General features: G+C 37.6%; 1 protein-coding gene across 1 annotated transcript in view; it reads left to right on the top strand.

Moving 5' to 3' along the window:
- DGKB (diacylglycerol kinase beta) overlaps positions 1–26,147 on the top strand; it is an 820,417-nt gene that overhangs the window by 205,331 nt on the left and 588,939 nt on the right. Inside the window, exons 7-9 of the mRNA XM_061165003.1 lie at positions 14,463–14,512; positions 19,324–19,398; positions 24,164–24,283. Of these exons, the coding sequence (XP_061020986.1) occupies positions 14,463–14,512; positions 19,324–19,398; positions 24,164–24,283 (245 nt within the window). The remainder of the gene's footprint in view (positions 1–14,462; positions 14,513–19,323; positions 19,399–24,163; positions 24,284–26,147) is intronic.

The raw sequence follows: 26,147 nt of genomic DNA, 5'->3' as shown, positions 1-26,147 counted from the left end.
TGGAGACACAACTGGGTGACTTTCACTTCACTTGCCTCTGGGTTATTACATAAATAAATGGCACTGTTTTAAATTTCTTCCCCCCACAAAACAATGTTTTATAAATCTATTCAGTGATTGCTGCCACTTCTAATCTCTTCACCTCTCTTCTCTGCCAGGCATTTACAAATCGTTTATAAGAAAGCAATTTTTTTTTTTCCATTGAAGGGAACCTAACAAACCAAAGCTCTTGAACTTTCCCCTGATTACATCATCTTCAACTTGCTTTCTGTCACTGATCTTTAACCCAATCCTAATGCCCAAATGTGGGCTTTGCAGGTACTGAGACCCCCCGATCAGTACAAGGTATTTATTCACCTGCTCCCATGCACCCTTGGAAAGTATGTGTGCATGCACGTGTGTGTGTATCCTGAAGTTGTGGAGGAATTCTATTTTTATGTCTCCTTGTTGGCACAAGTTACCAACCATCCAGACACATCAGTTCAGTTCAGTCGCTCAGTCGTGTCCGACTCTTTGCAACCCCATGAACTGCAGCACGCCAGGCCTCCATATCCATCACCAACTCCCGGAGTCCACCCAAACCCATGTCCATTGTAGTCGGTGATGCCATCCAACCATCTCATCCTCTGCCGTCCCCTTCTCCTCCTGCCCCCAATCTTTCCTAGCATGAGGGTCTTTTCAAATGAGTCAGCTCTCCACATCAGGTGGCCAAAGTATTGGAGTTTCAGCTTCAACATCAGTCCCTCCAATGAACACCCAGGACTGATCTCCTTTAGGATGGACTGGTTGGGTCTCCTTGCCATCCAATGGACTCTCAAGAGTCTTCTCCAACACCACAGTTCAAAAGCATCAATTCTTTGGCACTCAGCTTTCTTTATAGTCCAGCTCTCACATCCATACATGACCACTGGAAAAACCATAGCCTTGACTAGATGGACCTTTGTTAGCAAAGTAATGTCTCTGCTTTTTAAAATGCTGTCTAGGTTGGTCATAACTTTCCTTCCAAGGAGCAAGTGTCTTTTAATTTCAAGGCTGCAGTCACCACCTGCAGTGATTTTGGAGCCCAGCAAAATAAAGTCTGTCACTGTTTTCACTGTTTCCCCATCTATCTGCCATGAAGTGATGGGACTGGATGACACATAGATGAGAACATTGTGCCAGGGCCAACTTGCCCTCTTCCCCTTAAGCCCACAGCAGTGCTTTATGGAGAGTCATTCAGTACATCCCTCTTAGCGTCTCCTTATATTCCTCAAATTCTGTGACCTCACCTCCATTTTATTTCAGCACTCACTTTTAATGCTATACCCTAAAACTTGTAGGGCTTCCCAGGTGGTGCTAGTGGTAAGGAACCCACCTGCCAATATAGGAGACAGAAGAGACACAGGTTGGATCCGTGGGTCGGGACGATTCCCCTGGAGGAGGGCGTGGCAACCCATTCCAGTATTCTTGCCTAGAGAATCACATGGACAGAGGAAGCCTGGCGGTCTACAGTTCATAGGGTCAAAAAGGGTCAGACACGACTGAGACGAATTAGCACACATGCACAAGCCTTGTAATTTCCAAAGACTACTCTTAATTCTAAAAATTTAAATTCTGGGATTTTACTTGTACCACGGCCTGTGTTCACTTAACTTACTTTCCAACTTTTAATTTAAATATTTATAGCACAATTCTCAAGAACTTAGACCCTTCATTTCACTAGTTGAATGAATCTTAGCTTTGACCCGGACTATCTTAGTGATCTGGGCACATGTGTAAAACCTCTCAGACCTTAGTTTCCTCAGCTGTAAAACTGATATAATAATAATGTCTATCTTGTATGTTTCCTACAAGAATTAAATGAACCATTATTTGCTCACGTAAATTCCTTTACATTTATGTGAATATTAAGTTCAATAAAAATGAGAATTCTCAGCCTTTGACCACTTCCTTTTGAGCTTGCCTGCTTTCTTTGCATCTCCCACCCCATCATGTAAAGACCGATTCATCATCTGTGGGGTCAACCATTCCTTCTCACTTAGGTTCCGACAATCCAGTTTATTTGCTAATATACTAAGCTGCCAGAGATATTGTGAAATAAAAATACAATTCAATGGATGTAACTCTACTCACAAACCTCAGCTGGCTTTCAGTGCCTCTGGTGTTTCTCTAATCATTGATTTTACTCTAGTTAGAAGTTCATTTAGGTGTTTTGTTACTTCATCACCTACTACGTAATCATCATTTCACTGAGCTGTGAATTCTTATAACTTCCTCTCATTTTACCCAAAACTTGTCAGCCTCTACGCCTGTACTTTCCTCTTTCTCTTCTGACTCAGGATGAATGTGTGCCTTTGATCATTCCCTACTGAGTAACACACAAAAGTGAGCCCTTAACTTAGCATCCATATACAAATCTAGATCCACAATTTGACCCCAACTTAATTGTCCCATTTTGCATTTGGCTTTGACTTGTATAAAAAGTCCCAGGCTCATGAATCTCCTTTTTAATCACTGGATAAACCTGGAGCTTTTCCAGCTTCATGCCTTTGCTTAAAATGTGCCTTTGCTAGATGTGTATATGTTTTCCACAGTATATTAGATCCATTCTGTGCATACGTGCTAAGTAGCTTTAGTTGTGTCTGACTCTGTGCAACTCCATGGACTGTAGCCCGCCAGGCTCCTCTGTCCATGGGATTCTCCAGGCAAGAATACTGGAGTGGGTTGCCATGCCCTCCACCAGGGAGTCTTCCCAACCCAAGGATTGAACTTGCATCTCTCATGTCGCCTGCATTGGCAGATGGGTTCTTTATCACTATCGCCATCTGGTATAGTCTGCACTTAAAGTCCTGCTCACATCATGAATCGTGTTGCCATCTCTAATTGAAGTATTTCACTCTCCTTCCTTGCACCCTTATGCTGGGTATAACTTCCCATTCTTAGTACCTACCACTTGTGTCTGTGTATTTTTCAAAATATAGATGCTCGATTAAGGATAGTTAAATGTAACTGAAGACTATGGGTGCTTGACAAGAGAAAAATAATGGAAATTATTGAAGGTATCTCAGATAACCATTATATCTACTACTGTGGGCAAGAATCCCTTAGAAGAAATGGAGTAGCCATCATAGTAAACGAAAGAGTCCTAAATGTGGTACTTGGATGCAGTCTCAAAAATGACAGAATGATCTCTGTTTGTTTCCAAGGCAAACCATTAAATATCACAGTAATCCAAGTCTATGCCCTGACCAGTAATAATGAAGAAGCTGAACATTCTATGAAGACCTAAAAGACCTTCTAGAACTAATATCCCAAAAAGATGTCCTTTTCATTATATGGAACAGGAATGCAAAAGTAGGAAATCAAGAGATACCTGGAGGAGTAACAGGTAGATTTGGCCTTGGAGTACAAAACAATGCAGGACAAAGGCTAACAGAGTTTTGCTAAGAGAACCCACTGGTCATAGCAAACATGTTCTTCCAATGACACAGGAGAAGACTCTACATATGGACATCACCAGATGGTCAATACCAAAATCAGTTTGATTATATTCTTTGCAGCTGAAGATGGAGAAGCACTATACAGTCAGCAAATACAAGACTGGGAGTTGACTGTGGCTCAGATCATGAACTGCTTATTGCCAAATTCAGACTTAAATTGAAGAAAGTAGACTATTCAAGTATGACTAAATAAAATCCCTTACAATTATACAGTGGAAGTGACAGATAGATTCAAGGCATTACATCTGATAGAGTGCCTGAAGAACTATGGATGGAGGTTTGTGACATTGTACACGAGGCAGTGATCAAGACCATCCCCAAGAAAAAGAAATGCAAAAAGGCAAAATGGTTGTCTGAGGAGACCTTACAAATAGTTGAGAAAGGAAGAGAATCTAAAGTCAAAGGAGAAAAGGAAAGATATACTATTTGAATGCAGAGTTCCAAAGAATAGCAAGGAGAGATAAGAAAGCCTTCCTCAGTGATCAGCGCAAAGAAATAGAGGAAAACGATAGAGTGGGAAAGGCTAGAGATCTCTTCAAGAAAATTAGAGATACCAAGGGAACATTTCATGCAAAGATGGGCACAATAAAGGACAGAAATGGTATGGACCTAACAGAGACAAAAGATATTAAGAAGAGGTGGCAAGAATATACAGAACTGTACAAAAAAGATCTTCATGACCCAGATTACCACAATAGTGTGATCACTCACCTTGGGCCAGACATCCTGGAGTCAGAAGTCTTGTGGGCCTTAGGAAGCATCACTTTGAACAAAGCTAGTGGGGGTGATAGAACTCCAGTTGAGCTATTTCAATTCCTAAAAGATGATGCTTTGAAAGTGCTGCAGTCAATATGTCAGCAAATTTGGAAATCTCAGCAGTGGCCACAGGACTGGAAAAGGTCAGTTTTCATTCCAGTCCCAAAGAAAGGCAATGCCAAAGAATGCTCAAACTACCGCACAGTTGTACTCATCTCACACGCTAATGAAGTAATAATCAAAATTCTCCAAGCCAGGCTTCAACAGTACATGAACCATGAAATTCCAGATGTTCAAGCTGGTTTTAGAAAAGGCAGAGGAACCAGAGATCAAATTGCCAACATCCGTTGGATCACTGAAAAAGCAAGAGAGTTCCAGAAAAACATCTACTTCTGATTTACTGACTACTCCAAAGCCTTTGACTTTGTGGATCACAACAAGCTGTGAAAAATTCTTGAAGAGATAGGAATATCAGACCACCTGACCTGCCTGTTGAGAAATCTGTATGCATGTCAAGAAGCAACAGTTAGAACAGGACATGGAACAACAGACTGGTTCCAAATCGGGAAAGGAGTGCATCAAGGCTCTATATTGTCACCCTCCTTATTTAACTTATATGCAGAGTACATCATGAGAAACGCTGGGCTTGAGGAAGCACAAGCTGGTATCAAGATTGCCTGGAGAAATATCAATAACCTCAGATATGTGGATGACACCACCCTTATGGCAGGAAGCGAAGAAATGAAGAGCCTCTTGATGAAAGTCAAAGAGGAGAGTGAAAAAGTAGGTTTAAATCTCAACATTCAGAAAACTAAGATCATGGTTTCTGGTCCCATCACTTCATGTCAAATTAATGGGGAAACAATGGAAACAGTGACACTATTTTTGGGGGGCTCCAAAATCACTGCAGATGGTGATTGCAGCCATAAAGTTAAAAGACGCTTGCTCCATCTCAGAAAGGCTATGACCAACATAGTCAGCATATTAAAAAGCAGAGATATTGCTTTGCCAACAAAAGTCTATCTCGTCAAAGGTATGGTTTTTCCAGTAGTCAGGTATGGATATGAGTGCTGGACCATAAAGAAAGCTGAGCACCGAAGAATTGATGCTTTTGAACTGGGTTGTTGGAGAAGACTCTTGAGAGTCCCTTGGACTGCAAGGAAATCAAACCATTCCATCCTAAAGGAAATCAGTCCTGAATATGCATTGGAAGGACTGATGCTGAAGTTGAAACCCCCATACTTTGGCCACCTGAGAAAGAACTGACTCATTGGAAAAGACCCTGATGCTGGGAAAGACTGAAGGTGGGGGAGAAGGGGACGACAGACGATGAGATGGTTGGATGGCATCACCAACTCAATGGACATGAGTTTGATCAAGCTCCCGGAGTTGGTGATGGACAGGGAAGCCTGGTGTGCTGCAGTCCACGGGGTTGCAAAGAGTCGGACTTGACTGTGTGACCAAACTGAACTGATTGAAGTTATCAAATAATATTAATTTTACACTTTTTATTTAAAATACTTGTGATTCACTTTTGAGTTAGTGTTTATCAAATTATTGATGACTTAGCTAGAATAAGTTCTCAGTTAGCTTACAGTTGCTGAAAAAGAAATCAATACAAAAATATCCAGAAAATAGTTAATTGCCATGCAGATAATGAGAACTACCTGTATGTTAAAGTTACTGCTATGTCTAGTGACAATCTTTGAACTACTGAAAATTAACATTGAAAAGACCTTAGACATTATCTAGTTAACCTTCCTGTATTGTCAATGAAAAATCTAAAGCCCAGAGAGTTTGATTATTACTTATACCATGAGTTTATCTGGCTGTGACTAAAATGCATGATTTCTGGCCTGTTGTGTGTCTGTTAGTCATTCAGTCATGTCCGACTCTGAAACCCCATGGACTGTAGTCCACTGGCTCCTCAGTCCATGGGATTTCCCAATCAAGAATACTGGATTGAGTTGCCATTTCCTTCTCCAGAGGACCAACCCAAGTGTCCTGCATTGCAGGCATTTCTTTTTTTTTTTTTTTTACTGTCTGAGCTATCAAGGAAGCCCCTCTGACTTGATGCTCTTTTTGTTTTGCAAAGCTGTCTTTCCTTTTTTAGATTATTGTTTCTATTGTAGAAAATAGGAAAAAATATAACACCATTACCTTAAATGCCAAAACTCTAAGTACTATTTTTGCCACTGCCTCTATGGTTTATTAAGTAGGTCTTGAAATACATAAAACAGTAAAAAATTATGAGTTAAAGAAATTCTGGCTTAAATGTCTTTTAAAATATTTACTGTAATCTTTAAAAACAATTTCCATAATAATATTTTCATATCAATAACATATTATACAAAAAACAAAGAAATGTTCAACACAAAGATAGATTAAAAACCTGCAAATCTCTTGGAAAACAAATTAATTCTAGATAGAAAGAGTTATCCTCATATTACATAATGTGCCTTTCCTTTGATCTTTTAACCAAATTCATGTGTGGGCACATAATTGTTTCTATATAAAGTGTAATTGCATGAGCATAAAAATAGAAAAAAGTGGTTTAAATGAGTGATTGTTGTGATTTCGTAACAGGTACCCATCTTTGGAAGCTATCATGTTGACAGAATAATTTTAATATTGAGCTTAAATTATTTTTGCACCTAAAAATCTATGTCCTTATATATTGGCTTTAAAAATAAAACCTATTAGTTCAATAATCCACTTGACCTTGGAGACTAATGTATTTTTAAATTCTAACAAAAATAGGTTTATTATCCTCTTTGAGGATAGGTATTAATTTTATCAATATTATTCAGGCATGATTTTAGAACAGAAAGTTTCTATAGGCTTACCAAGCCAAATAATTTTTATCTTCCATGATGTTAACAACTGCCTTATTTTCTTTTTTGATTAGTTTTTCTATTCCTATAAAACTAATTAATTTTCAAGTCTTCCACCCTAAATTCTGGTTTAGAAACTTCTGCTCTTCATCTGTTCCCTCATCTTTTCATTGGTAGTTACCCTCCCCTTTATCTTAATTGCTCAGTCTTTGAAATCACTGTTTTTAGACGTTAGAGTTCCAAGACAGAACTTTGAATTATAATATTGTTAACTTTTTCAACTTGTTTTCTTTTGTCTTTTACTTGACATCTGAGACATCTGCTGCAGGCTTCCAAAGTGGCACAGTGGTAAAGAGTCAGCCTACCAGTGCAGGAGATGAGACACAAGAGATGGGGGTTTGATCCCTGGGTTGGAAAGATCCCCCGGAGGAGGAAACAACAGCCCACTGTATATTCTTACCTGGGAAATCTCGTGGACAGCAGAGCCTGGCGATATACAGTCCATCGGGTCCCAAAGAGTTGGACATGACTGAGCACATCTTCTACATCTATGATGACTCTTTTTTTTCACTCTTTTAAGCATAATTTGCACATCACAGAGAATCCATTTTGTTCTCAGCACCATCCTTATTTACCTTTATTATTATTTCATAGCTTGAAACTTTCCTCTTAGTTATAAGATCCCCCTTCCTCCTTTCCTGCCTCCTGGTTTCTTCCAAAATACTTTGCTTTGATCTGAAACAGCTGCTTGGTACTTGTGGGTAGGTGGGTGGGTGGGTGGGTGAGGTTTAAGTCTGACTCATGAGAGATGAGGAAGGGGGAATTAACTTTTCTCAGTGTTCACTGTATACACCTTCATGGGATTACAGTCTGTTTGGTATGAGACACCTACCGTCAGAATACCTGAATACCCTGAGCTCAGAGCCCCTGTGGTTTGACTGTTGTAAAGGTCAGAGATCCAGTATCCTATAAGTTAGGGGGGTTGGCATACCCTCAGGTCCAAGGTGTCAGGGGTTACATTTAAAGGACTAATTTCTCTTCATGAAAAATATGAATTAGTTTCCCTCTGTGTGTGAATCTGTGCCCCCTCTTCACCGCCAGCTTAAGTTTATATTTCTTAGGTTTCTCAGTCAATCACTATGTGTTATCCAGCTTCTAAAACTTTATGATTCTTATTTCCCCTCACGTTTTCTTTGTACTTGGGGGTTTATGCCTGTTTCATCCCTAATTGTTGCCAGTGGACTTGCAATAGAAAGATAACATAAATACACATGTTTAATATTTTATATTTTGCATAACCCCACTACAATTTTGAATTAGGAAAGTAGACTTACCTTTGAAAAGAAGTTTTAGAATTCCTCTCTCTCCTCCAGGATCAAAGAAAATTTTTGTCTTTGATTTATACTTGATGAGATTTAGACTATTGGATACTTAGTGCTCAATATATGTATGTTTTTTTTTATTGCTATAATAACTAAAACTTGAAGTTCTCTAGCTTTCTTCCCTGATGAATTTGAATTTGTAGACAGCCCTTAACTCCTGTTAAAGTGTTTAGAAATCAAGGCTAAAAATATACTAGGGCTTCTATTTCATTCAATAGTAACATTGTTTCTGAGTCCAAGCTTCCTCTGCTTGCCTATGACAGGCCAGTAGATCTGAGATAGGAGGTGTTGAGGCAAGGAAAATGACTTTATTTGGAAAGCCAGGTGACTGAGAAGATGGCAGGCTACTGCCTCAAAATAACTGTCTTATCAGGGTCTGGATGCCAGGTTCTTTTATAGATCAGAGATGGTGGGGTCAGGGAAGGTGAGGAAGCAAAGTAAAATGGCTATTAATCTTGCAAACATCTTCTAGAATGGCAAGCCTCTGGCAGGGGATGTGTTAATTTCTTCCTTCCTGCCAATTCCAGGGGGACCTAGTTCTGAACAAAGACACTTTAACAGGCAGGTAGAGGGGCAGGATTCTCTGAGGCAGGCCATTCTGTATGATAATAACAACAAAAACAACTAAATGCAAGTCAAAGAAATAGTTCCAACATGGAGTCAGAATTGGCTGCTTTTCTGCAACAAAGTGTTTTCAGATCAACTTTCCTGCTCAAAACAACCAGAACATTTAAACTCTATATTAAAAAAAAAAAATTGTAAGTTTTAGGAAACTTATCAAGACAAGGTTGTCCAACTTGTGGGTCAATTTCGTGGGAGTGGGGAGCCAGGTTTTTGCCACTATTTTTAAACTGTAATTTCTTAGATGGCTGAGAGGCTGAAAAGGTAATGAGCTTTGGTAGACAAATCTTGGGGAAAAAATTTGAATTCTGGAGTCTTTCTAGCAAGTATATTATGCTTCTAAGCGTGGTTTAAATTTCCAGTTTCTTTATAATGGATAATTTTGAGTACTTTGTTATGATCAACTACTCATACATCTTCCTTTTTTGAAATCTTATGCTTGATTTTTTTCCCTCTTTTTACTTAAAGGCATTGTTTTTAATTACTGAGCTATATGGTCTGTTCAGAATCTAGAAACAAGTCCTTTGCTATATATATGTGTGTGTGTTCTGAAAATATTTTTTTCAAATCTGCAGCTGACTTATTTTCTTAATAGTCTTTTTTTTTTTTTGATGAACAGAAGTTCTAATTTTGATGAATTTTAATTTACCTACTAAAAAATACAATATTTGATGGTTCATATTGGCTTACATTGAGGTTATAAGGATGTTGTGCTATATTTTCTTCTAGAAACTTCAAAGCTCTGCCTTAATGTAATTCCGTTCGAGCTAATGTTCATACTTGGTGTGAAGCAAGGGTCATGGTAACTTTTTTAGTATGAACATCCATCTGTTCCATCATCATTTTTTGTAAAGACTTCTCATTGAATTGTTTTGGCCCTTGTTGACCATACATGTATGGATCTCTGTCTGTCCTCTATAGCTCCCGTTGTTTTATTTGCATAGTCAGTATGCCACTGTCCTAATTCCTTGGATTTTCCCAGCTCTTGAAGTTAGGTCATGTAAATCCTTCAGATTTGTGTTTTGTTGTTTTTTTTTCAAAGTTGTTTGGATATTCCAAGTTTCTTTTTTAAATTTTCATATATTGTGCTTAGTCGCTCAGTCGTGTCCAACTCTTTGAAACCCTTTGGACTGTAGCTCACCACCAGGCTCCTCTGTCCATGGGCTTTCCCAGGCAAGAATACTGAAGTGGATTACCCTTTCCTCCCTGATGGGATCTTCCAGACCCAGGGATTGAACCCAAGTCTCCTATGTCTTCTGCATTGCCTGAAGATTCTTACCTGCTGAGTCATCAGTCATGTGACTATTTAAAACAAGGCTGCTGTTATTTTTGCTGAGATTGTCTCCATTATATGGAACAATCTGAAGAATTTACATTTTAATGATATTAAATGTTCCAATTCATTAACATAATATATCTTTTCATTTATATAGGTTTTATGTAGTTTTTCTTGGTGAAGTTTTATAGATTTTGCACAAAGGTCTTGTCCAACTCTTGATAAAGTTTTCTTATGTATTCGCGTTTTTGGATATTATTTTAAAAGATATATTTTATGTTTCAATTTCTACTTGTTCTTTTCAAGTAATAAAACTGCAATTGCCTTTTTATCTTACCACATCACTGAATGTGTATACATATATATATTTATATGTAAACATATATATCAGTATTTATACATTATAATTTCTAATATATGTTATATAAGATATACTACTTAACATAGTTATATAAGTTCTAATATATATAATAAATATGATATATATGTTTTAATGTAAGACATATCTACATATATATATGATGGGGCTTCCCTGGTAGCTCAGGTGGTAAGAGCAGGAGACCCAAGTTAGATCCCTGGGAAGATCCTCTGGAGAAGGGAATGGCAACCCAATCCAGTATTCTTTCCTGGAGAATTCCATGGACAGAGGAGCCTGGTGGGCTACAGTCCATGGGTTCGCAAAGAGTCAGACATGACTGAGCGACTAACACTTTCATATATATGTATGTATATTACATATTTGTTATGTAAGTTCTAATACATATGTAAGTTCTTATATATATGAAATATGTATTTTTATACATAAGTTCCAATTCATTTTGATGATTGAATAGAATTTTCTAAACATACAAACACATCATTTGTAATTAAAGATAGGTTTAATAATTATTTTCTTACATGTTTGCTGGCCCCTCGCTGCTCTGTGCACAGACAGTACCTTTCGGTGTTAGCGCTGTCAGACACCCTTCTCTTCCATTACTACTGCTGCCTGTCGTCACCATGGATTATGTAAAGGTCCTTTTCTCTTGGGTCACTGCCATCTGATTGATCTAGGCTTGTGCTTCTGATTGGTAGAGGCTGCCCCTTGTGCAAACTCTATTTTCAAGTCAGGCTACTGAAGAAAAGGTATCTGACTTTTCATCTGTTATGGTGCTTTATAAAGTCTGAATTTTAGAATCTAGGAAGAAGTTTCAGATGCTGCCCAAAATGAATGACAGATACCCACACATTCACACCACTTGTGTGTGTGTCTTTGAGCTCGTATTTCCACGAAAACTTGCCAGGAGGCATAGGTTTTCCACCTTGCTGAGCTGTATGAAATTGTTTGGCATTTGCTTAATCCTTATTCCAATAAGGATTAACAGAGTCACAACTGTCCCTTGGGACATCGTTACCACCTTTCTAGATTCCATATATATGCGTTAGTATACTGTATTGGTGTTTTTCTTTCTGACTTACTTCACTCTGTATAATAGGCTCCAGTTTCATCCACCTCATTAGAACTGATTCGTATGTGTTCTTTTTAATAGTTGAGTAATATTCCATGGTGTATATGTACCACAGCTTTCTTATCCATTCGTCTGCTGATGGACATCTAGGTTGCTTCCATGCCCTGGCTATTATAAACAGTGCTGCGATGAACATTGGGGTGCATGTGTCTCTTTCAATTCTGGTTTCCTCGGTGTGTACGTCCAGCAGTGGGATTGCTGGGTCATATGGCAGTTCTATTTCCAATTTTTAAAGGAATCTCCACACTGTTCTCCATAGTGGCTGTACTAGTTTGCATTCCCACCAACAGTGTAAGAGGGTTCCTTTTTCTCCACATTCTCTCCAGCATTTATTGTTTGTAGACTTTTTGATAGCAGCTATTCTGACCAGCGTGAGATGGTACCTCATTGTGGTTTTGATTTGCATTTCTCTGATAATGAGTGATTTTGAGCATCTTTTCTTGTGTTTGTTAGCCATCTGTATGTCTTCTTTGGAGAAATGTCTATTTAGTTCTTCGGTCCATTTTTTGATTGGGTCACTTATTTTTCTGGAATTGAGCTGCAGGAGTTTCTTGTACATTTTTGAGATTAATTCTTTGTCAGTTGCTTCATTTGCTATTTATTTTCTCCCATTCTCAAGGTTGTCTTTTCACCTTGCTTATAGTTTCCTTCATTTTGCAAAAGCTTTTAAGTTTAATTAGGTCACATTTGTTCATTTGCTTTTATTTCCGTTACTCTGGGAGGTGGGTCATAGAGGATCCTGCTGTGATTTATGTCGGAGAGTGTTTTGCCTTTCTTTTCCTCTAGGAGTTTTATAGTTTCTGGTCTTACATTTAGATCTTAATCCATTTTGAGTTTACTTTTGTGCGTGGTGTTAGAAAGTGTTCTAGTTTCATTCTTTTACAAGTGGTTGACCAGTTTTCCCAGCACCACTTGTTAAGGAGATTGTCTTTTCTCCATTGTATATTCTTGCCTCCTTTGTCAAAGATAAGATGTCCATAGGTGCGTGGATTTATCTCTGGGCTTTCTATTTTGTTCCATTGAGCTATATTTCTGTCTTTGTGCCAGTACCATGCTGTCTTGATGACTGTAGCTTTGTAGTATACTAGAAAATCTTGAAATGCATGGTATCTATTTTGTGATAAGTTTTTTTTTCTTCCTGAATTTTATTCTTATTTAGTATATAAGAACAATTATCATGGTTTGCAAGATATTTATGTCATTTAGCAAGCATAATATTGTATCCTTTAATTTAATAGCTATACATTTTCCCCTTACTTTTCAACATTTTTAAAGTCTGTTTCCATTTTATAATAAATAGGTCATCATAGCTAGTTTGGTAGCATTTTTTTTTTTCCCTTTTAGTGATATGCAGGCTAGTTTTCATCACTGACTCAATGGGCATGAGTTTGAGTAAGCTCCAGCAGATAGTGAAGGACAGACAGGGAAGTCTGAAGTCCTGCAGTTCTTGGGGTCACAAAGAGTTGGACATGATGTAACAACTGAACAAGAACAGTAGGCTAGTTTTGCATCTTATAAATATCTTAGAATTTTGAAATATAATACTTATTTTAAACATGAAAAATAATGAGTTACAGAGTAAAGTCATTTCATAACCATGTCTCCTGGTTGTCATTGCCTTTAGTTCATGTTATAAGCCTCAGACATCAAGACTCTTTGGGAAATTATACAAACCCAACACAAGCCCTCATTTCCACACCTCTATTTTTACAGCTGTGGCATTCTTCTCTGTTTATCTCAGCCCAGCACCTGCAGCCTTTTCTGTAGTCTCCTGGTGGTGTGTGAGCTCTTCAAGAGGTCCTTAGGCCAGACATGGACCTCTGCCATCCCGCTTTCCTGAGCTCTCTGTGGTGGAGCCAACAGTATCTTTTTCATGTTTGATTAGTTCAAACATTGGTTATCCCATGAAACTACACCTTTGATTTAAACAAATATATCATTATACCCATGACAGTAACGCAGTTTTGTTTCTGCATCTTCTATCAGGAAAGTTCCCTTATTTTACACTAGTTTTTCCTTTCACATACTGTCTAATGATCAGTCAGATCAACGGCTTCTGTGTGTGTCATGACCTATAGCTTTCGTATATGTCTGTGTGTGTCCCCTTGCTTAACTTTGACAACAAATGTGTGTCTCAGGACACAGTGAGGATTCTCATATTATAGATGAGAAAGCAGTGTTTCACTAAACTCACACAACGGCGGATGGCAGTTTTCAGATTATAATTGATCTCCAGACCTGTAAATCAGTTATTTCTTCATATCCACACTGTTCTTTAATATCCAGACTCTGAATGTCTAAACTCCTTCTCTTCTGGTATTTTTGAATTTCCATTTAATGATCTTGTAAAAAAATTTGAACAAACAATAGCAGTTTTCCATGATTTCTAGCTGAATAACAAAAATCAGTAGAACTTATATCTGATATCCAGTACTTTTATTAATGATTAATTCATCTTGAAAGCTTGCGAAATGATCCCATAAATCAACTACTTTAAGGTGGGGAGGGATTTAGTAGTATTTATTTCTGACAGAAAATAAATTTTCAAGAGTAGCATTGATCTTACTCACCTCTAATCTTTTTTTCAACACCTCTTTTATTTCTAGTTATGTTTCGCCTCTATGACACAGATGGAAATGGCTTCCTGGACAGCTCGGTAATTTTTTTCTTCAAATTTTCTGTGAAAATTTCAGAGTAGTTTGTTCTGAAAAATGCAATGAATAAATTTATAGCTATTACCACAGAAGACACAATATAATTTCCATGCACTCACGCAGCATTTTTATCATCCGACTTTTTGAAAGCAAGTGATCTGAGGAAACTATTAGGATTATAGCTGTTCTAGTAAATAAGTTTACTACAAAAAAGTGACTTTTTATATAAAGAAAGATAAAAAAGACTCCAGCCCTGACTGAATAAAGTGTAAGAGAAAGATGAGGCCAATGCTCTAAAAACATATCTATCTATGTGTGTATATATATATATATATATATATACATATATAAATGAGTGTTGACACTTAGGAAAATATCAAGAATACAGGTAGAATTTAGAGGAATTATAAAGTCAATTCAGTCATTTTATTATTTTCCCACTTTTTAAAGAGGCTTCCCAGGTGGTGCAGCGGTAATGAATCCGCCTGCCAATGAGGGAGACACAGGTTTGATCCCTGGGTTGGGAAGATCCCCTGAGGAAAGCATGAGAATCCACTCCAGTATTCTTGCCTGGAGAATATTATGAACATAGGAGCCTGGCAGGCTACAGTCCATGGGGTTGCAAAGAGTTAGACATGACCACACATAGCGCCCACACACGTTTTAAAAGTACTCTTAGTCACATATGTTGATAAAATAGGCAGTTATCTTTAAAACTGCTTTGGTAAACTTCCCTTTGAAAAACACCTTATCCAATTTTAAATCCAGCTTACACTCTATCTATAGTTTTAGTTATAAAAAGAAATAGAAGAAAATATAATCTCACAGAAAGCGATAAATAGATGTTTATTTTATTCATAATATAGGTGTATCATTCACAGCTTTCAGAGGAGTAGTTAGCTTCTTAGTTCTCAAATCAGAGCCTTATAAATACATCTGTTTAATATGGATGTATATATGTATTTCAGATGTATTTTCTGTTTAACATTTTGTATATCTGTCCTATTGTATGAAGAAAATATAAGAATATTACTAAAAGAGTGTCAGATTATGGAAATTTTGAAGTACATGGGTACATAGCCAGGACATGGAAGCAACCTAGATGCCCATCAGCAGATGAATGGATAAGGAAGCTGTGGTACATATACACCATGGAATATTACTCAGCCATTAGGAAGAATTCATTTGAACCAGTCCTAATGAGATGGATGAAGCTGGAGCCCCTTATATAGAGTGAAGTAAGCCGGAAAGATAAAGAACATTACAGCATACTAACACATATATATGGAATTTAGAAAGATGGTAACGATAACCCTATATGCAAAACAGAAAAAGAGACACAGAAATACAGAACAGACTTTTGAACTCTGTGGGAGAATGTGAGGGTGGGATGTTTCAAAAGAACAGCATGTATACTATCTATGGTGAAACAGATCACCAGCCCAGGTGGGATGCATGAGACAAGTGCTCGGGCCTGGTGCACTGGGAAGACCCAGAGGAATCGGGTGGAGAGGGAGGTGGGAGGGGGGATCGGGATGGCGAATACGTGTAAATCCATGGCTGATTCATATCAATGTATGACAAAACCCACCGAAATGTTGTGAAGTGATTGGCCTCCAACTAATAAAAAAAATAAATAAATAAAAAATAAAAATAAATGTTGAATAAAAAAAAAAAGCCAAAAAAAAAAAAAACCAAATGTTTTGATATACTGAATACTGATTAAAATAAACACTTCTGACAATGAGTTTTTCTCATCATCTGATGTTCTTCCCAAAGGAAGAACTCAAACAGAATTTTGCAAGCAGAGCAATAAAGTTGGACACACATTAATGTAACACTGAGTAGGATGATGGTACATTAGCTTCTCCACAGAGAGATAAAAATATATAATTCCTCATTTAGAAAATGACCACCAATCTGAATTGATGCTGTGATTGTGGGATTTCTTACGTTAGGGTATTTCTAATTTTTCAAATGCTGTTATCTTTAGTGCCTAGTACTGTTCAGTTTTCCACTTAGGAATATTAAGCTGCATGATACATTAGTTTATTTTCTGGTGTCATTTCATGGCTAGGCATTTAGATTTCCTCTGCATATGTCAATATGCTTATTGTAACACTCCGACTCTACTAATGTAAATTTATTTTCAAATCAGATTTGTTTTAATTTTTTAATAGTTCTATTACTTTATTTTTAAAAATTAATTTTTTAAAATAATTTTCTTTTTAATTAAAGAATGTGTCTTTACTAGACTTTTAGCCATGGGTTGGCAACTGATTTGAAAATCCAGTCAAATGCTTCCTTTGGTCTCTGGCCATTTTTTGGTTAACATTTAGTAGATTACTAACAATATTTATAATTATATTCTGAATATTATACAACAAGCTGAGGATAAATGTTTGATTATGATTGAATCAGTCATTTTTGTAAATAAAGCTCTATGGTTTTTGGCCACACAATTTTCTGCCCCAGGAGATTTCCTTCACTACCAGGTTGGAACTGCAATTCCAACGTCATTTTCTTAGAAATTTAAAGGCTTAGCTATTCATATATTGGAGATACAGCAGAAGAAAATTAATACTTTGAGAAATGACCAGTATGTCTAATAATGCTAGTTAATGTTTATTGATTACTTGTGTCAGATAAGATCAATGTATTTTATATAATGTATTTAATCTTTGTAGCAACTCTATGAACAGGTACTATTAGCATATCCATTTTTACTGTTGAAGGAACTGAATCTTTGAAACGTTATATGACTTACCTGATATCACATGCCCATACAATAGCGCACCCAAAATAGCTTCAATTTCTCAAAACATATCCAGAGACTTCAGTGGTCCCAAATCATTGTTGTTTAGTCACTAAATCATGTCCACTTCTTTTGCAACCTCAAGGAGTGTAGCCCACCAGGCTCCTCTGAGCATGGGATTTCCCAGGCAAGAATACTGGAGTGGGTTGCCATTCCCTTCTCCAGGGGATCTTCCCAACCCAGGGATGGAACCTGTCTCCTGCATCTCTTTCATTGGCAGGCAGATTCTTTACCACTGAGCCACCAGGGAAGCTCAGTGAGGGGATTGGCAGAAGTAGGAAGGTGTATGTATGCAAAGATAAAGCACCTGGAAGATTAGTTACACACACACACACACACACACACACACACACACACACACACACACAATTCTTGCCTCTAATTCCAAAGTAGTAGTGTTAATTGTTCAGTCGTGTCCGACTCTTTGCCACCCAACCCACTGTAGCCTGCCAGGTCCTCTGTCCATGGGATTCTCCAGGCTAGAATACTGGAGTGGGTTGCCATTCCCTTCTCCAGGGGATCTTCTGAACCCCAGGGATTGAACCCGGGTCTCCTGTGTTGCAGGCAGATTCTTTACCCTCTGAGCTACAGTGAAGTCCTGATACTACCCTTGATCCTGGCCAGATGTGTTTACAATTTTTTCTTATCTGTAATAAATAAACACATTTGTATTTGCATTGTTTCTGAGACAACCTATGTTATAAAAATAATACTTTTATGATTAGAGTTATATTTTTCAGTTTCTCAGAGGGATCCACAAATTCTATCAAGAGAACCTCTTTAACCATATTTACTTCTTCATTTTATATTAACCATCTATATTAGATTAGAGATTTGAGTAGGATATATTTTATTAATATGCTTTCAAGCTTTCTTCTTTTATACTTCTTATACTTTAAATTATCATACTATAAAACACTACTTCTAATTATATCATTTACTGACTGTTAAAATTTTTGACATTCACAAAGTACATTTAGTCTGTTCTAAAGATACAGAAGAATTAAAACATTAAATAAATTGGTATGAAAATATTTTTTAAGTTATTTAGCCAAGGCATCTATATTAACCAGCAGTTCTTCACAAAGCTGACATTGAGCAGAAGAATGTGAAAATTCAAACTAAAATTCTGTCTCTTCATAAAATAAATTCTACATGCCTTCACCTCCAAACCTTGACCAGAACACACCACTAGCAGAGCAAATTATACCAATAAATGGCTAAAATAGTCAATGTACATTCTCATTATATCAGAATAAAAATAAACCTCAGAGTTACCCTCAAACACTTCCCCCCACCCTTCCACACCTGTTCTCAAGCCGTGGAGTAAGGATACTTGGAGGGAGGTTTGGAACGGGGGGAACATGGGTGTACCTGTGACTGATTCTTATCAAAGTTTTACAGAAAACAACAAAATTCTGTAAAGCAATTAACCTTCAGTTAAAGGATAAATAAATTTTAAAAAGTGACCGCTTGTGAAATTATGTGTGCTCCTGCTTTCATCAGATACTGCTTTCCAAACAAAACTTTTCCTAAAAATCTTCTGCTAGAAGGAAATCTTTCTTTGTATAGTTGTGCCCTCTCCTGGTGAAGCTTTCTAGACAAAGTTCAGAAAAAGCAGATATTTAGTATAGTTGACTTCACAGTTGACACAATGGTGAAGAATCCTGCTGCCAATGCAGGAGACACAGGAAATGCTGGTTAGATTCCTGGGTTGGGAAGATACACTCGAGGAGGAAATGGCAGCCCACTCTAGTATTCTTGCCTGGGAAATCCTGTGGACAGAGGAGCCTGGAGGACTGTAGTTCATGGAGTCTCAAAGAGTTGGACATGACTGAGCATGCATGCATATGTTTAGTTTTTATATAAAAGTAATCATTGCACTCTTTTAGTGTTTGAGCTACATGTTGAACAAATCAATTCCTCTAAGTCAAAGTTGAAGAACTTACTAAGGCCTTGTATTCATTCTCTCTCTCTCCCTCCCCTCCCCTCCTCCAGGAACTAGAAAATATCATCAGTCAGATGATGCACGTGGCCGAGTACCTCGAATGGGATGTCACTGAACTGAATCCAGTAGGTATAGGGATGATTTAACTCTTGGCTACTTTCTAGAAGGCACTTGCCTCTTTCATCTTTTTTGCCATCCTAGTATGTAACTGGCATTTGATTTTATCTTTGCATTAGTCTTAAGTTACTATTTATACTCAGTAGTCAAAGTGGATTCTGCGTATAAAATAATGTTTGTGGTTTTCTGAAGTTCTTAGCAGTAATATCTTGCTTTTCTTTCTCATGGAAATTAATTCGAATGATGGTCTTAAATAAATGTAAGTAAACAAGCTGTCAATGACACTACCAAGGTCATACCATGCCATAAAAAAGTCAAAATAGATGCGTATTTTATGATCTCCATGTTTTTCCTTATGTGGAAATAGCTGGAGTAGTCAATCTGAAAGAGGATGAAGGTGATTTTAAAGATGATGGTTGTCTGTGCACAGTACACTGTTATCTTTCCATCTGTGTTGTTTAAGGCTCACAACCCCAAGAGGTAGATACTACTATTTTACTCATTTTACACATGAGGAAATTGAGACCCCCAAAGGTTTTTGTTTTTTTTTTTAATTTATTTTATTGAAGTATAGTTGATTTACAATGTTGTGTTATTTTCTACTGTATGGTAAAATGATTCAGTTATATATATATATATATATATATATATATATATATATATATATATTCTTTTCCATATTCTTTCCATTATGGTTTATCACAGGATTGAGTATAGTTCCCTGTGCTATGCAGTAAGACCTTGCAGTTTATCCATCCCCCAAAGGTTTTTGTTTTTTTTTTTTAATTTATTTTATTGAAGTATAGTTGATTTACAATGTTGTGTTATTTTCTACTGTATGGTAAAATGATTCAGTTATATATATATATATATATATATATATATATATATATATATATATATATATATATATATATATTCTTTTCCATATTCTTTCCATTATGGTTTATCACAGGATTGAGTATAGTTCCCTGTGCTATGCAGTAAGACCTTGCAGTTTATCCATCCTATATATAACAGTTTGCACTTGGTAACCCCAAACTCCCCATCCATCCTTCCCATCCACCTCCTTCTTGGCAACCACAAGTCTGTTCTCTATGGCTGTGAGTCTGTTTCTGTTTCACTGTTAAGTTCATTTGCATTGTATTTTAGATTCCACATATAAGTGGCATCATATGGTATTTGTCTTTGTCTGGCTTGCCTTGCTTTAAATGGTAAAATTTAGGTCCATCCTTGTTGCTGCAAATGGCGTTATTTCATTATTTTTTACGACTGAGTAATAATCCACTGTGTATATGTAACAGGTCTTATTTATCCACTTTTCCATCAGTGGACATTTAGGCTGCTTCCGTGTCTTGGCTGTTGTAAAAAGTGCTACAGTAAACACTGGGGTGTATGGATCTTTCTGAATCGTAGTTTCCTCCAGTTACATGCTCAGGATTGCAGGGAGACCCCAAAATGTTAGTGACTTGCCCCAAACTCTCCAGCTAGGTAAAGATCGAGCTAGGAAACATTAATCAAATTGTTTAAAGAAACAGTGTCGAACAGTGCCTATAAGAGCATAAAAACCTCTTGTTTTCTATAGATTTATATCCAAGTTACCAATATTATTCAAATGTGTATTAAAACATATGTGGTTTGAAATTTTTACTTTGGTCACAGGTAATATTTGGGGGAGAGTTAATGGATGTTATTGATTTTAGTTTCTCTTTGAAACCAACTCAATTTAGCAAATTGTACATTAATTAAGTAAATACAAATCAATTTAATTTAAATGGTTTACATTTTATCTGAATTCAAAGAGCCTATTTAACCACATAAATTCCCATTTATGCAGTCAGCACCATGGTAATGGCATGATAATGTGATAGGAGAGCTCAAATCACATTTTCTTTGCATTGCAAACTAATGCAGTTAAAGTACAACCAAATCAGTGCAATGTTGTGTACGGGGCCAGCACCATTCTTACTGGGATTAGGATTTTCCAAGTTTTAACTCAGCTGGTTTTTCTTTTTCCTTTTTTTTTTCCCCGTTTTGAATGTGGAAATGCATGCACATAATGAGTGGCAGATATCATTAACAAAATTTCAGTTTGCATATGGAATAATAAAGTAGATGGTAACATGTATTTAATTTGAAGAATATCTCTTGATTCACTGTGATACAGTTTTCACTGAAATCAAAGGACTTCTTGTAAGTTCTGCTACCTTTGTTGGTTGTGTTTATGTAAAACAGCTTTCTCCATCATACTTAATACCTGTGAATATAGTTTATCTATTAATGGAGCTTCTTGTGCTCACTGGAGTAATAAAGGGAAGAGAACCTTATTTTAGTCATCTTTCAAAGCAGACGGAAGCACCACTACATCACAACAAAAGTATTCGGTGGTGGTGGGGTTTGAGAAAATGGGAATCTGGATGCTCTATGGAAGGGATAGTGGTGGCTGGGTGGTCTAATTAGAACAAATACATACTGGAAAATGCGATTAATAAGCTAAATAGCAGTATCAGTTATTTGTGGCATATACTGATAAGTCTGTCCTTTCTGTGGGCAGTATAGAGTGTCAAGATAAAAGCCTTGCCTGTGTCTGTGGTTGCTGTCATAGTAACTGCCTCATTCTGCCTGATGATTCAGCAGCTCTCCCCATTTCAAGCGTGTGTGTACTTTTATACACATTGTTTGACTCTTAAGTTGGCGTGATAAATAATGAGAAGGATACATTTGATGTTGATGGCAGTTAGCAGGGAGATGAGATGTCCTTGAACAGAGTTCTTAAAAACTAACCCAGGCTCTCCCATTAGATATACTAAGTACAAAATGAATGGATCAGTTCTCTGAAACAAATGCTCTGTGTTTTAGTTCTCTTCCTATTTGTTCATTTCTTTTAGTTCATGAGGGTGCCTTCAAGAGGGCCTTTTAATCAGACCTTATGCCCAATTTTAAGTGAATTCCCTTGTCCTTCATTTTGAGATTAATGAAGCTATTACAGCCTCATTTTTCCCCAACAAGACTGTTTCCAATACCTGTAGATGCATTTGTTTATATGGAGGAAAATAATCTGATTTTAAAATACTTCTTGAGGAAAAACACCAATCAACCAAGTTCAACGATGTTGAGGCAAATGATCCTGCTATCAACAAACATATCAAGTATTCCATTTATTGCACCTTTTCAAATTTTTCTTCTAATGCGCTCTGTGTTTTGTTCATTTTTTTTTTTTGAATGGATTAAAACTTCCATGTTAGATAGAGGTGGTGAGATACTTTCTTCACTGGATTCTTCCACATTTTCCTCTTTGGTGCCATTAGATAGGAGGTACCACGCCTTTCCAGCAGCCGAGGGTAATATGTTTGGGACTCAAATATAATTTCTGCTAATGTAACATGGGGCTTCCCAGGCGGCACGAAGGTAAAGAACCTGCCTGCCAATGCAGGAGACACAAGAGACACAGGTTTGATCCCTGGGTTGGGAAGATTCCCTGGAGAAAAACAGGGCAACCCGCTCTAGTATTCTTACCTGGAGAATCCCATGGGCAGAAGAGCCTGGTGGGCAACAGTCCATGGGGGCCACAAAGTCAGACATGACTGACCCACTGAACATGCAATATAACACTAACAGCACCTCTATTAAACTTACTATGTGTGCTAGAGACTCTTCAAAGATACTTACACTGTATTAGCACATCTAACTCTCACACCAACCCTTGGAGTTAACAACACATATTAGAACTATGCAGCCAAGAGGTAAATGTATTACACATACTGTGGAGAATGGGATACTGTATGCACGTCATCTTTAGAAAAGAAATCTAATCCAAATGGTCTGATTGTTTAACTTCTTGGCTCTATTAAGTTCTGATAGGCAATTAGAAGCAACTTAATTCCCCTGCCCCATACCACTTAGCAAAGAATTATTTCAGCTCTTTGCCATGAAGTTAATTTGTGCAGTCATTATCTGGCATATATTTGAATTAAAAAAAATAATCTAGAGACAGCAATTAAAGATCACTTTCATCCATAAATTAAAGATACCTTTTTGTTTGAGTGCTGCCATTCATGTGACAAAATATTAAAAAGTTAAGCAATTATGTCTAAAGTTGATCAGTGTAAGTAGTCATGTTCTAGCAATCATAGCAAAACTACTATTATTCTCAATGACAGGAATGACATTGTACCAAGTTATCTAGACAGTTATTCCAACTGTACAATTAGCTGCTGTTTTGTGTGTAAAGTGTGTGCCCGTGCATATGTGGGTGTGCATACTGAGTCATGTCCAACTCTTTGCGACCCTCTGGACTTTTAACCTGCCAGGCTTCTCTGTCCATGGAATGTTCCAGGCAAGAATACTGGAGTGGGTTGCCATTTCCTTCTCCAGGGGATCTTCCCCACCCAGGATTGAGCCCGTGTTTCCTGCATTGGCAGCTAGGTTCTTTCCACTAACACCACCTGGGAAGCAGTTCGCTGCTGGTCACAGTTTATTGGGCTTTCCTGGTGGCGCAGATGGTAAAGAATCTGCCTGCAAGGCAGGAGACCCAGGTTTGATCACTACCCACTCCAGTTTGATCACTACCCATGTTGCCTGGAGAATCCCGTGGACAGAGGAGCCTGGAGGGCTATATAGTCCATAGGGTCGCAAAGGGTCGGACACTTCTGAAGCAACTTACACATACACACACAGTTTATTATAATCAATTCATTGTAATACTTGGTTGTGTCACATGAAACTTATTGTATTGATTCATTTTCAAATTTTTCCTCATCTCCTCTATTCCAGATCCTCCATGAAATGATGGAAGAAATTGACTATGATCATGATGGAACAGTCTCTCTGGAGGAATGGATTCAAGGAGGCATGACAACAATTCCACTCCTTGTGCTCCTGGGCTTAGAAAATGTAAGTATTTACATAGAGGTGTAACCTGGTGGTAGGTCAGTGGAGTTCTCTTTTATACATTTTGATTATAAATTCATCTATTTTCTACAATTAAGTGTTTATTGAGTGCCTGATCCTTCTAATATGTATGACACTGTGTGATTTAACAGTAGCTCCTTGTAGAGTAATACTTGCCATGAATATATTAGTTCATTTTAGGTATTACCTTATTACTTAGTACATGATTACTCTCTTTCCCCCACTGTTTAAAGTGCAATCTAGTTTAAAAATTATTGACCTCATTTTATCTAATGGAAGAAATACCCCAGTATGACTGCATGCTATGGTTCTTACCACACTCAATCAATTTCTATACTTCCTCTCCTCATGAAGATGATCTAGTTTATTGATAAACAAACCCATAAGTGGAGGAGCCAGGTATGATCGAGGTGGTTGACTATATATACATGTAAGTGTATGTGTATTTTGGACTTTCCCTGGTGGCTCAGATGTTAAAGAATCTGCCTGCAATGCAGTAGACCTGGGTTTGATCCTTGGATCAGGAAGATTCTCTGTTGAAGGAAATGGCAAACCACTCCAGTATTCTTGTCTGAAGAATCCCATGGACAGAGGAGCCTGGTAGGCTACAGTCCATGGGGTCGCAAAGAGTTGGACACGACTGAGTGGCTAACCCTTCACAGTTCTCCATATGTGTTGTTGTTCAGTCGTGTCCGACTCTTTGCGACCCCATGGACTGAAGCACACCAGATTCCTCTGTCCTTCACTATCTCCCAGAGTTTGCTCAAATTCAAGTCCATTGATGCAGTAATGCCATCTATTCATCTGATTCTCTGCTGCCTTCTTCTCCTCCTGTCCTCAATCTTTCCTAGCATCAGGGTGTTTTCCAGTGAGTCAGCTCTTTGCCTCAGGTGGCCAAAGTATTGGAGCTTCAACTTCAGCATCAGTCCTTCCAGTGAATATTCAGGGTTGGTTTCCTTTAGGATGGACTGGTTGGATCTCCTTGCTGTCCAAGGGACTCTTGGAGTCTTCTCCAGCACCACAATTAGAAAGCATCAGTTCTTCGACAGCCTTCTCACATCTGTACATGACTACTGGAAAAACAATAGCTTTGACTATACAGACCTTTGTTGGCAAAGTGATGTGTCTGCATTTTAATACGCTGTCTAGGTTTGTCATAGCTTTTCTTCCAAGGAGCAAGCATCTTTCTGTTTTTCCTTGCATATCAGTAGTCTGTCAAAGTTTTTCCTTCTAATCCTGTTAACATTTTCTCATGTCACTGCCTCCAGTGGTAATTAAAACTGGTGGTTTGGGGAATAATATACCAACCTAAGATCAGAATGTGATCTCATAGTGACTTTGAATCTAGAGCTTACTACCCCAGTTTGGTTGAATTTCGGTAATAGTTAATTTAAAAATTCAATACTAGATTTTTATACTTAGCTTTAATAAATAAGAATTAACTATCACATTCAGATAGTATAATGTTAATTAGATTGAAAGAGCATTACTTATGGAAAGCAACATGGCACATAGAATAGTTAGAGTTCTGAGATGCAAGATCATAGTGTTCGTTGCTTCTCTGCTGACCCCTAGACTTTTCATACTTTTTGAAGTATTTACGGATCTGGCTGCCCTGAGTCTGTGTTGCTGTGTGTGGAATTCTCTAGTTGCAGAGAGGGCTCCTCTCCAGTTGCGGTGCCTGGGCTCCTCACTGCAGTGGTTTCTCTTGTTGCAGCTTCCATTCTCTGGAGCAGCTTCTGTAGTCGTGGCAGCTGAGCTTAATTGCCCTGCAGCGCCGGGGACTTCCTGGACCAGGAATTGAACTGGTATCCCCGGCATTGCAAGACAGATTGTTATCCACTGA

The sequence above is a fragment of the Dama dama genome, chromosome 18 (genome assembly GCF_033118175.1).
Source record: "Dama dama isolate Ldn47 chromosome 18, ASM3311817v1, whole genome shotgun sequence".
In the NCBI taxonomy this organism is placed as follows: Eukaryota; Metazoa; Chordata; class Mammalia; order Artiodactyla; family Cervidae; genus Dama; species Dama dama.
The sequence above is the reverse complement of the archived record's forward strand: the minus strand, read 5'-3'. Positions and strand labels throughout refer to the sequence as shown.